Below are 13,911 nucleotides of genomic sequence, written 5' to 3' on the forward strand. Positions count from 1 at the left end.
GGATGGACGTTGGCGCAGAAAGGCAGAGACCAACTGACTACATAGGTGGTTTTTATAGTACGTTATTTTGGCCTCCCTCTCAGCAGGTGTGAAAAAGGCCACCATTTTTGAACGGTAGCGAGGGTCCAACAAGGTGGACAGCCAAAAGTCATCCCTCTGTCTGATGGTTATTATTCGGCTGTCGCTATGCAAGCAACCGAGCATGCTATGGGCCATTTGTGCCAAGGAATGCGAGGGACTCCCTGCCTCCATCTCCACAGCATAGTGCCACGGTGCGTCTGGGTCCTCTGCCTCCTCCTCCTCCTCCTCTACCAGATGCTCCTGCTCCTCCACTCCTGTCCGCTGAGTGGAAAAACCACCCATTTCACTCAATAATTCCTGAGCACAAATGTCCTCCTCTACCTCCTCCTCTTCTTCCTGTCCTGCCCCCACAGGGGTCATGTGGCGTTGAGATCTGTGCGCCACGTCTACCGCACCCTGACCAGCCATTGTTAACAGCATTTGTTCCAGGACGTGCAACAGAGGAATGACGTCGTTCATCCCATAGTCCTGCCGACTCACGAATAGCGTGGCCTCCTCAAAGGGCCTGAGCAAGCGGCACGTGTCACGCTTGAGCTGCCAATGGCTGACATCGAAGTTACACAGGGGAGTACCTTTATCCGCTTGTAACATCAGGAAATCGGTGATGGCCTTTCGCTGTTCGTAAAGGCGGTCTAACATGTGTAGGGTTGAATTCCACCTTGTTGCAACGTCGCAGATCAGGCGATGCTGTGGAATTCCGTTCTGCCGCTGCAGCTCAAGGAGGGTGTGCTTTGCGGTGTAGGAATGGCTGAAATGCATGCAAAGTTTACGTGACATTTTAAGGATGTCTTGCAGTGGGATGGTGGATTTTAGGCACCGCTTGACAACCAGATTGAACACGTGAGCCATGCATGGCGCATGGCACAACCTTCCTTGACGCAGAGCAGACACCATGTTCTTTCCGTTGTCGGTCAACATGGTTCCGATTTTCAGTTTGCGTGGAGACAGCCATCTGTCGATTTCTCTGTTCATTACACTGAGAAGTTCCTCCCTTGTGTGACTACGTTCGCCAAGGCATACCAGGTGCAGCACAGCGTGACACCGTTGCGCCCTGCACATGTGATATGCCGGTCGGGTAATGGGACTTGGCACGGGGGTGGCGGCTGAGGACACGGCGGAAGAAGAGGTGGTAGAGGCGGACATCTTTTGTGGACCAAGGACGTGCAAACGTGGAGGCAAAAGCGGCGTGACCTGTCCAAGTTGCTGGTGCGGCTGTGACGGCACCTCGTTCACCCAGTGGGCCGTAAATGACATGTACTGTCCCTGACCGTAGTTACAGCTCCACACGTCGGCGCTGCCGTGCACTTTGGCAGAGACCGACATGCTCAAAGACTGGCCCACCATCTCTTCTACATGTGAATGCAGGGCTGGCACTGCCTTTTTGGCGAAGAAATGCCGGCTTGGCACTCTCCACCGCGGCGCGGCACAAGCCATCATTTCTCGGAAAGGTGCTGAGTCCACCACTTGGAAAGGGAGGGACTGCAGCACCAGCAACTTGGACAGGAGGACGTTCAGCTTTTGCACCGTCGGGTGCGTGCTCGCAAACTGTTGTCTCTTGGAAACGGATTCCAAGAAAGACTGCTGACGGAATCCGTGAAGAGGAGTAGCAAGAGAAGGAGCATCAGAACGAGCGGAAGATGCCAACGAGCGACAACTCCCCTCAGCAGAGGTGTTGGAGCCTTGACTGGCTGATAGAGGGCGATTGACGTCGGGTGACGGAGCAAGTAACGGAGCGGGTGATGGAGCGGGGGCTGGGGCGGGCAGAACCGCCGTATCTTTATCACGGTTTTCCCAGGCCACCAAATGGCGACGCCGCAATGCTGTAGTCCCAACATGGGCCCCCTGGCCACGCTTGACTTTCTGGCCACATAGTCGACATACGGCTACGTTTACTTCCTCGGGTGGCTTGACAAAAAATTGCCACACCGCCGAGTAGGAAACTTTGCCCCCGATACTCCTCACTGGCTGACTGCTGCTTCCTCCGTGCACACCGGCACCACTACTGGCCGTGGTGGTAGGCTGCAGTGGAGCTGGTGCTCTACTCCGTGGCCGTTTGCCTCCACTGACACTGCTGCGACCCTGCTGCCTCCTGAGCAACCCACCGACTGTTTTGCTCGCTGCCAAGCTGCCACCCTCTTCTCCTGATGATGCGGAAGCAATAGCCTGATGACGACGAGGCTGCCAAGTGCGATCAGCCTCATCATCATCAATTAGGGTCTCCGCCTCACTACTAGCCCCCTCGGCTGCGTGTGGGTCAGGAGACAGATAAATCAGTGTATAACCTCCTACACCCCAAAATTCCTCAAAAAGTCATACTTTCTCCCTAGAAAGTGCAGCAATCATATATTATAACCTTTTTGTGATAGAAAATAAAAAACTAATATTCAAATTAATATATCATATATACTCAATAATAATAATATACTCAAAACATATAAAAAGTTTTTCAAAAAATTGAAAAGAAAAAATGGTCCAATAAAAAACAGTGTCCCAATAAAAAACAGTGTCCAAAAAAAGGTCCCAAATTTTCAAACTTTATGATCCAATAGGAAGGAATCCTATTTCATCCCGTGATACCTCAAAGAAAAAATAAATAGATACTCTAGTGCATTACTTTTAAAACAATTATATTCACTCAGTGAAGAACACAAAAATTGTGCAAAAACTATATATATATATCTCGTGCACATATGAATTAACTGTGACCACTCCGTGAACACTGCAACACTGTGAATCCACCGACACCAATAGTATTACATACTATTACCCTCTGTATTTATATAATCAGCATTCAATCAGAGATCTTCTATTTCCTCTCCAAAGAAATTTTCCAAGGTCCTCAAAAGACAAGAAGGGTCTCAAGACTCATGTTCAAAGTATAGGTAAAAGATTTAATAACAACTTACATTAAAATTCCACATATCCAGCTCCAAACATGGCTCCTATGCGAGTTCTGCCAAACAAATGCAGTAAGCCATGTGTGAACAACCAAAAAAATGGCCGCGGCGACACTTCCGGTCTGCGACGTCACACCCTAGGGGTGTGACGTCGAGACGCACGTACGCAGACCGGAAGTGTCGCCGCGGCCATTTTTTTGGTTGTTCACACATGGCTTACTGCATTTGTTTGGCAGAACTCGCATAGGAGCCATGTTTGGAGCTGGATATGTGGAATTTTAATGTAAGTTGTTATTAAATCTTTTACCTATACCTTGAACATGAGTCTTGAGACCCTTCTTGTCTTTTGAGGACCTTGGAAAATTTCTTTGGAGAGGAAATAGAAGATCTCTGATTGAATGCTGATTATATAAATACAGAGGGTAATAGCATGTAATACTATTGGTGTCGTTGGATTCACAGTGTTGCAGTGTTCACGGAGTGGTCACAGTTAATTCATATGTGCACGAGATATATATATATAGTTTTTGCACAATTTTTGTGTTCTTCACTGAGTGAATATAATTGTTTTAAAAGTAATGCACTAGAGTATCTATTTATTTTTTCTTTGAGGTATCACGGGATGAAATAGGATTCCTTCCTATTGGATCATAAAGTTTGAAAATTTGGGACCTTTTTTTGGACACTGTTTTTTATTGGGACACTGTTTTTTATTGGACCATTTTTTCTTTTCAATTTTTTGAAAAACTTTTTATATGTTTTGAGTATATTATTATTATTGAGTATATATGATATATTAATTTGAATATTAGTTTTTTATTTTCTATCACAAAAAGGTTATAATATATGGGTCAGGAGACAGACCTGTCTCTAGACCGGCTACCGAGCCACTCTCCTCGCCACTACTTCTTCGCCTGGCTGCTGAAGAGGCGGATGTCTCCCCCCGTTCCTGACCGCCCTCTGTTAGCTCTTCCTCACTGTACAGTGGGGCTGAGCCCACAGCATACGATACTTCGCTTGGTGAGGGAACACCAAAGGACAGGGGCAGGTCGAGGACACGTTATTTCAGTGGGCTTGCTCCCGGGCCATGCCAACTAACGGTTGTGTCTGACGTACCCACCGACCGTTGGCTGTAGGTGTCAGAGGTGACCTGGGAAGAGGAAGACGACCGAGCCAACCAATCGATGACGGCAGGGTTGTCGGTGGAGACACGACCGCTGGATGACACCGGGAGCACTGGCCTCTGGCTGCGACTAGTGCTGCCTCGACCCCTTCCTCTGCTGCCACGTCTGCTCGCTCCTAAAACATTGCCTCCTCTGCCACTCCTATGCATGTTTTCTGACATACTCTTTAATTAAACGATTCTGTGTCCCTGAGTAACAATTCTGTGTCTGTCCCTGAGTAACAATTCTGTGTCCCTCAGTAACAATTCTGTGTCCCTCAGTAACAATTCTGTGTCCCTCAGTAACAATTCTGTGTCCCTCAGTAACAATTCTGTGTCCCTCAGTAACAATTCTGTGTCTGTCCCTGAGTAACAATTCTGTGTCTGTCGCTGAGTAACAATTCTGTGTCCCTCAATAACAATTCTGTGTCCCTCAGTAACAATTCTGTGTCTGTCCCTGAGTAACAATTCTGTGTCTGTCCCTGAGTAACAATTCTGTGTCTGTCCCTGAGTAACAATTCTGTGTCCCTGAGTAACAATTCTGTGTCCCTCAGTAACAATTCTGTGTCCCTCAGTAATAATTCTGTGTCCCTCAGTAACAATTCTGTGTCCCTCAGTAACAATTCTGTGTCTGTCCCTGAGTAACAATTCTGTGTCCCTGAGTAACAATTCTGTGTCCCTCAGTAACAATTCTGTGTCCCTCAGTAACAATTCTGTGTCTGTCCCTGAGTAACAATTCTGTGTCTGTCCCTGAGTAACAATTCTGTGTCCCTGAGTAACAATTCTGTGTCCCTCAGTAACAATTCTGTGTCCCTCAGTAACAATTCTGTGTCTGTCCCTGAGTAACAATTCTGTGTCTGTCGCTGAGTAACAATTCTGTGTCCCTCAGTAACAATTCTGTGTCTGTCCCTGAGTAACAATTCTGTGTCTGTCCCTGAGTAACAATTCTGTGTCCCTCAGTAACAATTCTGTGTCTGTCCCTGAGTAACAATTCTGTGTCTGTCCCTGAGTAACAATTCTGTGTCTGTCCCTGAGTAACAATTCTGTGTCCCTCAGTAACAATTCTGTGTCCCTCAGTAACAATTCTGTGTCCCTGAGTAACAATTCTGTGTCCCTCAGTAACAATTCTGTGTCCCTCAGTAACAATTCTGTGTCCCTGAGTAACAATTCTGTGTCCCTGAGTAACAATTCTGTGTCCCTCAGTAACAATTCTGTGTCCCTCAATAACAATTCTGTGTCTGTCCCTGAGTAACAATTCTGTGTCTGTCGCTGAGTAACAATTCTGTGTCCCTCAGTAACAATTCTGTGTCCCTCAGTAACAATTCTGTGTCTGTCCCTGAGTAACAATTCTGTGTCCCTCAGTAACAATTCTGTGTCCCTCAGTAACAATTCTGTGTCCCTCACTAACAATTCTGTGTCCCTCAGTAACAATTCTGTGTCTGTCCCTGAGTAACAATTCTGTGTCCCTAAGTAACGTTTCTGTGGCCCTAAGTAACGGTTCTGTGGCCCTCAGTAACAAATCTGTGTCCCTCAGTAACAATTCTGTGTCTGTCCCTAAGTAACAATTCTGTGGCACTAAGTAACGTTTCTGTGGCCCTAAGTAAAGTTTCTGTGGCCCTAAGTAACGATTCTGTGGCCCTAAGTAACGTTTCTGTAGCCCTAAGTAACGTTTCTGTGGCCCTAAGTAACGTTTCTGTGGCCCTAAGTAACGGTTCTGTGTCCCTCAGTAACAATTCTGTATCCCTCAGTAACAATTCTGTGTCTGTCCCTGAGTAACAATTCTGTGTCCCTAAGTAACAATTCTGTGTCTGTCCCTGAGTAACAATTCTGTGTCCCTAAGTAACGTTTCTGTGGCCCTAAGTAACGGTTCTGTGGCCCTCAGTAACAAATCTGTGTCCCTCAGTAACAATTCTGTGTCTGTCCCTAAGTAACAATTCTGTGGCACTAAGTAACGTTTCTGTGGCCCTAAGTAAAGTTTCTGTGGCCCTAAGTAACGATTCTGTGGCCCTAAGTAACGATTCTGTGGCCCTAAGTAACGTTTCTGTGGCCCTAAGTAACGGTTCTGTGTCCCTCAGTAACAATTCTGTATCCCTCAGTAACAATTCTGTGTCTGTCCCTGAGTAACAATTCTGTGTCCCTAAGTAACAATTCTGTGTCTGTCCCTGAGTAACAATTCTGTGTCCCTAAGTAACGTTTCTGTGGCCCTAAGTAACGGTTCTGTGGCCCTCAGTAACAAATCTGTGTCCCTCAGTAACAATTCTGTGTCTGTCCCTAAGTAACAATTCTGTGGCCCTAAGTAACGTTTCTGTGGCCCTGAGTAACGTTTCTGTGGCCCTAAGTAACGATTCTGTGGCCCTAAGTAACGATTCTGTGGCCCTAAGTAACGTTTCTGTAGCCCTAAGTAACGTTTCTGTGGCCCTAAGTAACGTTTCTGTGGCCCTAAGTAACAGTTCTGTGGCCCTCAGTAACAATTCTGTGTCCCTCAGTAACAATTCTGTCTGTCCCTGAGTAACAATTCTGTGTCCCTAAGTAACGTTTCTGTGGCCCTAAGTAACGGTTCTGTGGCCCTCAGTAACAAATCTGTGTCCCTCAGTAACAATTCTGTGTCTGTCCCTAAGTAACAATTCTGTGGCCCTAAGTAACGTTTCTGTGGCCCTAAGTAACGTTTCTGTGGCCCTAAGTAACGATTCTGTGGCCCTAAGTAACGTTTCTGTAGCCCTAAGTAACGTTTCTGTAGCCCTAAGTAACGTTTCTGTGGCCCTAAGTAACGTTTCTGTGGCACTAAGTAACGTTTCTGTGGCCCTAAGTAACAGTTCTGTGGCCCTCAGTAACAATTCTGTGGCCCTCAGTAACAATTCTGTGTCTGTCCCTGAGTAACAATTCTGTGTCCCTAAGTAACGTTTCTGTGGCCCTAAGTAACGGTTCTGTGGCCCTCAGTAACAAATCTGTGTCCCTCAGTAACAATTCTGTGTCTGTCCCTAAGTAACAATTCTGTGGCCCTAAGTAACGTTTCTGTGGCCCTAAGTAACGTTTCTGTGGCCCTAAGTAACGATTCTGTGTCCCTCAGTAACAATTCTGTGTCTGTCCCTAAGTAACAATTCTGTGTCTGTCCCTGAGTAACAATTCTGTGTCCCTAAGTAACGTTTCTGTGGCCCTAAGTAACAGTTCTGTGGCCCTCAGTAACAATTCTGTGTCCCTCAGTAACAATTCTGTGTCTGTCCCTAAGTAACAATTCTGTGGCCCTAAGTAACGTTTCTGTGGCCCTAAGTAACAGTTCTGTGGCCCTCAGTAACAATTCTGTGTCCCTCAGTAACAATTCTGTGTCTGTCCCTAAGTAACAATTCTGTGGCCCTAAGTAACGTTTCTGTGGACCTAAGTAAAGTTTCTGTGGCCCTAAGTAACGATTCTGTGTCCCTCAGTAACAATTCTGTGTCTGTCCCTAAGTAACAATTCTGTGTCTGTCCCTGAGTAACAATTCTGTATCCCTAAGTAACGTTTCTGTGGCCCTAAGTAACAGTTCTGTGGCCCTCAGTAACAATTCTGTGTCCCTCAGTAACAATTCTGTGTCTGTCCCTAAGTAACAATTCTGTGGCCCTAAGTAACGTTTCTGTGGCCCTAAGTAACAGTTCTGTGGCCCTCAGTAACAATTCTGTGTCCCTCAGTAACAATTCTGTGTCTGTCCCTAAGTAACAATTCTGTGGCCCTAAGTAACGTTTCTGTGGCCCTAAGTAACAGTTCTGTGGCCCTCAGTAACAATTCTGTGTCCCTCAGTAACAATTCTGTGTCTGTCCCTAAGTAACAATTCTGTGGCCCTAAGTAACGTTTCTGTGTCCCTAACTAACGTTTCTATGTCCCTAAGTAACGTTTCTGTGTCTCTAACTCTCTCCCTGAATACAGCCAGGTCTGCCTCTGTTGAATGACTGGAGGCAAATGGAGAATTCTAAAATGGCCGCCATTTATAGCTCAACCATTACACAGTGCTGGCTGGCTGGCTGCTGATTGGCTAATGCGATCACATGTCATGAATGAATGCATTATGGGTCAGCGCGCCTTGTCTGCGCGCCTTCCCAGACATCCCCGCTCCGTCGCCGCACATGTCGCCGCCATTTTAGGAAAAATTTCGAATTTTTCTAATATTCGAAGCGAATTCCACTTCGCCTACTTCGATTCGCTCATCTCTAATAGTTAGTCTGGCTGAAAAAAAGACAAAAGTTCATCTTATTGAACTAGTGGATGCTGAAAACATCCTGTGTACAGGCTTCATATCTGTTGTGGAGGATTCACAATTGACACATTTGATTTCCATCACAACACTTAGTTGGACACATTTATCAAGCACTATATTGTATGAGCTATAATTTGCAAGCATGTTATTTGTTTTATATAATGTAGACCATTTTGGTCCAGTTTTGATTATTTTTGCACTGTTGCACTGTTTGAGATTTTTGTCATTTTAGCAAACTATTGATAGCATTTCATATGATTTATGTCACTTTACGTAATTTTTTATGGTATTTGAGTAGTGGACCATATTTGTTCCTTTATGGACAAGTATTGTTACTTACCCTGGATGTTGGGGTACAAAAGCATGTATATTAGTGCCCACCTCAAGGTGGTACTTGTAGTCCCTGTCCCAGCAGTAAATAAATCATATGTTGAATACAAGAGATTCCTTTCAGTAAAACTAGACTCACTCTCCTTTTCCTACAGTAAGAGAAACATTAGAAATAAAAATATAAGATTATACACAGCATCATCTTGTTTTACATTATGTTTTAATTTACCAACAGACAATGAAAAGTCTTTAAAGTGTTAGAATTTTCTTATTGCAGACTTACAAAAAAATATATGTAAGGAAATGGGAAAAGGCTCAATCTTTTGACAATATAGACCTCTAAAAAAGAAACATTAAAATGACAAAACATTTTTTTACATCAATTGCTTTAATATATCAAGTATACCATGCTCTTTTTTTTTTTTAGTCTCTAACTATTGTTTTGAGCCTTCTTTTCTTCTCTTTTTGTCCTGTATACACTCCCTATCCTCCACCATTGCACCTCACAGCAGGCAGTGCCATTCTTTCTAGTCACATGCTCCTCCCTATGTGTACTACAGTTCCCGTAGAACTAAATTTTTCTGCAGATAGATGTGCAGTCCATCTCGGGGGCAAGCAGGAAAGGGTGGCTATATTCACATACACAGAGAAAAACAAACATTGCCACCCTAGAACTGGAAATCTGAAAACAGCAGAAAAAAAGCTTGCATTTGAAAGAAGAAACAAAGGAGAAGAGAGATAAAAGGTACATTCTACTTATTATATGAGTATATATAATACACCTTATATAGGTACATTATACTTTATTCTCTTTTATAAAAAAATTTGAGTTTAGTGGCACTTTATCTATTTACCACCTGTAGGCAGCACACATACATTCTTGGGTTGAAGTAGTAATACTAGGAGCATGGCTGCAGCTGCATTCATGACCACAGTATCAGTGATTTCAGCTGGTGATGCTGAATACAGGTAAAGCGATCCAAGCAGCTGAATATCTGCGGGATCACTTTTGTATGTGGCCAAATTTGGTCCTCCCACTCCATCCGCTTTCCACCACCTTCCTGGGCTCTCTTGTTCCACTGGGGAGCCCAAACGTGAAACCAACAGTTCTGCTGGCATACCATAGAGATGACCAAGGACCAGAATGTTCCCAATCATTTGTATGGTCTAAGAACCTGGAAGTGACGAGTATTTTTTCACTTTCAGGTTCGGTCTAATGCAAAGAGGCCATTACTAGCCTGTGAAAGCATCTGATCAAACCGATCTGAGTTTGATCAGATGCTTTTAGGGGCAGAGGAGATATCTGGGGTCTAATATACCCTAGATGTCTCAGTAACGAGTACCTGTCCCTGCCCATGCTATCACAAGGGATGCTGTTCATCCCTTGTGATAGCAATAAAAGCTATAAAAAAATAAATAAAGAGCATGTGTAAAAATTAAAAAATGCAAATAAATAATAAAATTAATATATAGTGCCTTAGTCCCCCCATGCTCATGCGCAAAGGCGAAAGCATACATAGGTTCCACAAGCATATGTAAATGGTGATCGCAGCACATATGTGAGGTATTGTCACAAACGTTATAGGTAGAGCAATAATCTTAGCACCAGCCCTCCTATGTAACTGTAAGCTGGTAACCTATAAAGGTTTTTAAAGCATTTTTTTTAAGTACCGTAGTTTGTCGCCATTTCACGGGTATACACATTTTTTATAGTTTGACATGTTAGGTATCTATTTACTTGGCATAACATCATCTTTTATATTGTACCAAACAATTGAGCAATATATTGTGTTTTGTGCATTATAATTCATTATAGTGTATTTTGTCCAAAGAAAATTGCTTGAAAAACTGTTGCGCATCTGCAAAAACCACCGGCCATTTTATTCTCTAGGGTCTTTGCCTAAAGAAATGTATAATTTTTGGTGGTTCTAAGTAATTTTCTAGCAATAAAATACTGATTTTTACATGTAAGAGAGAAATGTCAAAATTTTCCCTAGGGGTTAATGTGGTTGTAAAGGCAGAAGATTTTTACCTTACTCTGTTCTATGGAGTGAGGTAGGAAAACCTTCTCCATGCAGCTTCTCCTGCAGCCCTCCTAAATAATTAACTGAGCCCAATCTCCATCCACTGATGTGCACAAGAGCCAAGACCCTCTCGGCTCTGCCTCTGCTCACTGGCTCAGATAAAGCAGCGGGAGCCATTGGCTGTCAATCACAGCCTGTGACAAGGGAACTGGGGGTGGGTCCAAGCCGTGCTCTCTGTGTCTTGTGGACACACAGAGCGGGGTTAGGAGCGAGCATGCCCCCATAGCAGGTAAGAATTACATATTTGTTGTGTTAACAAAAAAACAGACCTCTACTATTACTTTAAGTAGTCAAGCCAAAACATAATAATCATTATCAAATACCTACTTGTTCACACATGTTTGCCTTTTGTGGTCCAGGTTTGGCTATAAAAACAGTTTTTATGTATTTATTTATTACAGCTGTGTACAAAGGTATCTAAAAGCCTGGTTCCAGTTTGTATGTCTAACTTATGGTTAACTTTTCATATTAACCCACAGGTGACTGGTTGCTAGGACCGAACTAGCAATCAATCACCTGTGGGTTAATATGAAAAGTTAATTTAGCCAGCTCCTCCTCCTGTCCTCTGTCCTGAGCCGTGCTGTCTTCCGCTCTCTGCTGCGCACTGAGAATATCAGCAGCGGCGGAGGAGGCTGGGAGAAAGGGGGGGCAGAGGACATTGCTGGAGGGAGAAGGAGGCCAGAGGTCACTGCTATGGGGGAAAGGGGGGCAGAGGACTATACTGGGGGGGAGGTGATGTGCAGAGGACACTGCTATGGGCAGGGCCACCCCCATAGCAGTGTCCTCTACCGCCCTTCACATCACCCCCCCCATAGTAGTGTCCTCTGCCCCCCCTTTCCCCCATAGCAGTGACCTCTGGCCCCTTTCTCCTCCCCCCAAGCAATGTCCTCTGCCTCCTTTCCCCCATAGCAGTGACCTCTGCCCCCCCCCCCCCCAGCAATGTCCTCTTTCCCCCTTACCCCCATAGCAGTGACTTCTAGCCCCCCTCTCCCCAACAAGCAATTTCCTCTCCCCCCCTTCCCTCCCATGGACAGGTATTTTAAAAATCTGAACTTGCAGCAAGTGGCTGGGGATCGGGATTAAGCAAGTGGCTGGGGATCGCCTTAGGGCAGCAGGATAGCTGGGGGGCAGAACAATCCCAATCCCCAGCCACTTGCTGGGAGTTCAGATTTTTAAAATACCTGCCTTCTGATGATCCCCTTTATTGTCCTCCTGGAGCATCTCCTCTTTGCCCTCCCACTAGCGTAGTTGCTGCAGGAGAAAAATCCAGGGGATTGGTTCTCATAAACTCCTCCCCCGCTGCCCCTCCTGTCCTTGTTCCTTCTTTTTTCTGCTGCTTGGCCCTTCCCCAAGTACTCCCTTTTCAACAGGGCTCCTAAAAAAATTGTGGAAAATATTAAAAATTAAAAATGTAAAAATAAAAACTACTGACACCATCCACTGCCCTACTGACACCAACCTCTGCCCTACTGACACCATCCACTGCTCTACTGACTGACTCCAACCTCTGCCCTACTGACACCATCCACTGCTCTGCTGACTGACACCATCCACTGCTCTACTGACGCCGTCCACTGCCCTACTGACTGACACCATCCACTACCCTACTGACTGACACTGTCCATTTTTAAGGTAAGCTAAGTTTGTATTTTTACAGTGACATTTGTTTTATTATATTTTTCTACATTTTACTCACTATTTAGTTAGGTCTTGCTAGTTATTTTTTTTTTTAAAATGGCATTGAACCCCGGTGATCTTTGATCTCTTTCATGTTGTTCAGGTAGATCTCCACCTCTCAAAGGTTGCCTACCCCTGCCCTAGTACAAGCTTGCAAAGTAGTAAACTGATAAAATGAGAAGAGGAAAGAAAAAACTCTGTAACCCAACAATATGAAGAATTATTAGAAGGTTCCCCACTGTAAAGACTATATTATGGTTAGCTCTGTCTCCCTTTCCACCACTTCCTCCTGGTTAATCTGTACTGTGCACCTTCTTTACTCTTAAGTTGTACCATTTTATTTTACCTTTTCCATTTCTAGTAAATAAGCATCAATGAAATCACGAATATAATTGGGGTTATAGGTGTTCTTGTGTTCTGAAATTATTTCCTTTAAGAATGCCATTGCATCACGATCTGGTTTAAGAACAAAATCAGCTAGCCATGGAATATTCAACAGCCAAGGAATTTCATTTAGAACCTAAAAAATAAAACCAAAACAGATCATTTTTTCTGCTTTATAATTAATAATATGAAAACAAAATTTTCTACAAACCTTTTTCTGCTTATTATTTTGGCTCATGGAAGTAATCACAGTATTTGGGATCTTGTGCATGACCTTAATCTCTTGTATATTGTAATCTAGCAAACTGACATGCTTTTGAAGTTTAATGCTCCAGGATGCACACGTGTTCATGCTTCACTGCCTAATGAGCCACCAATGCTGGGGAAGCATATACAGATCAAGTTTCCTGACACCTGATGTGCTCATGTTTCTTCCAGGTAGTTATTCACCAAGTTGTGAATAAAGAATAAATATAACAACCCAGGAGCTTAAAAAATCAGTAATAGCAGCTCTCATATATCAGACCTAATAGGTCAAAAGTAACATGGAATCCTGTAGGGTGGGAGGTGTGCTTTCCTTTCTACTTCTGAGGGTAGATCTACTAACCAAACTATAGAGGTGTTACTCTGTATGACGTGAGTGCTTTATGCAGCATGAATGCTATATTGATAAAGGCAAACTGCTCCATCTTTCCTCTCCTTCCTGTACACACTATGCTACTGGATGGACAAGCATATCACCACTGCTGCTTCTAATGGCTGGTGGAGAGTGAACAATTGAACCCTATTTGTAGAGTAGGTGCCAGCACCATCTCAGTTTGTAGTTTGGTGTTGTATTTTGAGGGCATACATAAAAATAGGTTCTGTCAATAAGACTGGGATCTAATCTTCACCCTCTGAGGGGCTTCCAATTCAGGTGGAAACTCCTAATGTTCTTTCTGCCATTTCCTTTCTAAAACAACACATACCATATGCCTTAAAGACTTGGGCTTCTGTGTAGTTTGAGTGCATGACGCAAATGTTATTCATAAGTAACCTATAATAAAAGTCTATACAGGTGTAAAGCCTATA

The 13,911-nt window shown here is 44.1% G+C and overlaps 1 protein-coding gene across 1 annotated transcript in view; it reads right to left on the bottom strand.

The window, feature by feature from the left end:
- The window catches only part of LOC149454183 (cytochrome P450 2D15-like), a 57,431-nt gene that overhangs the window by 12,602 nt on the left and 30,918 nt on the right, over positions 1–13,911 (bottom strand). Inside the window, exons 5-6 of the mRNA XM_089687705.1 lie at positions 12,803–12,976; positions 8,706–8,844 (exon numbers count right to left, since the gene is read on the bottom strand). Coding sequence (XP_089543831.1) covers positions 8,706–8,844; positions 12,803–12,976 — 313 coding nt within the window. The remainder of the gene's footprint in view (positions 1–8,705; positions 8,845–12,802; positions 12,977–13,911) is intronic.

The sequence above is a fragment of the Staurois parvus genome, unplaced genomic scaffold (assembly GCF_062004578.1).
Source record: "Staurois parvus isolate SC_StPar_1 unplaced genomic scaffold, SC_StPar_1.0 ptg000436l, whole genome shotgun sequence".
NCBI lineage: Eukaryota > Metazoa > Chordata > Amphibia > Anura > Ranidae > Staurois > Staurois parvus.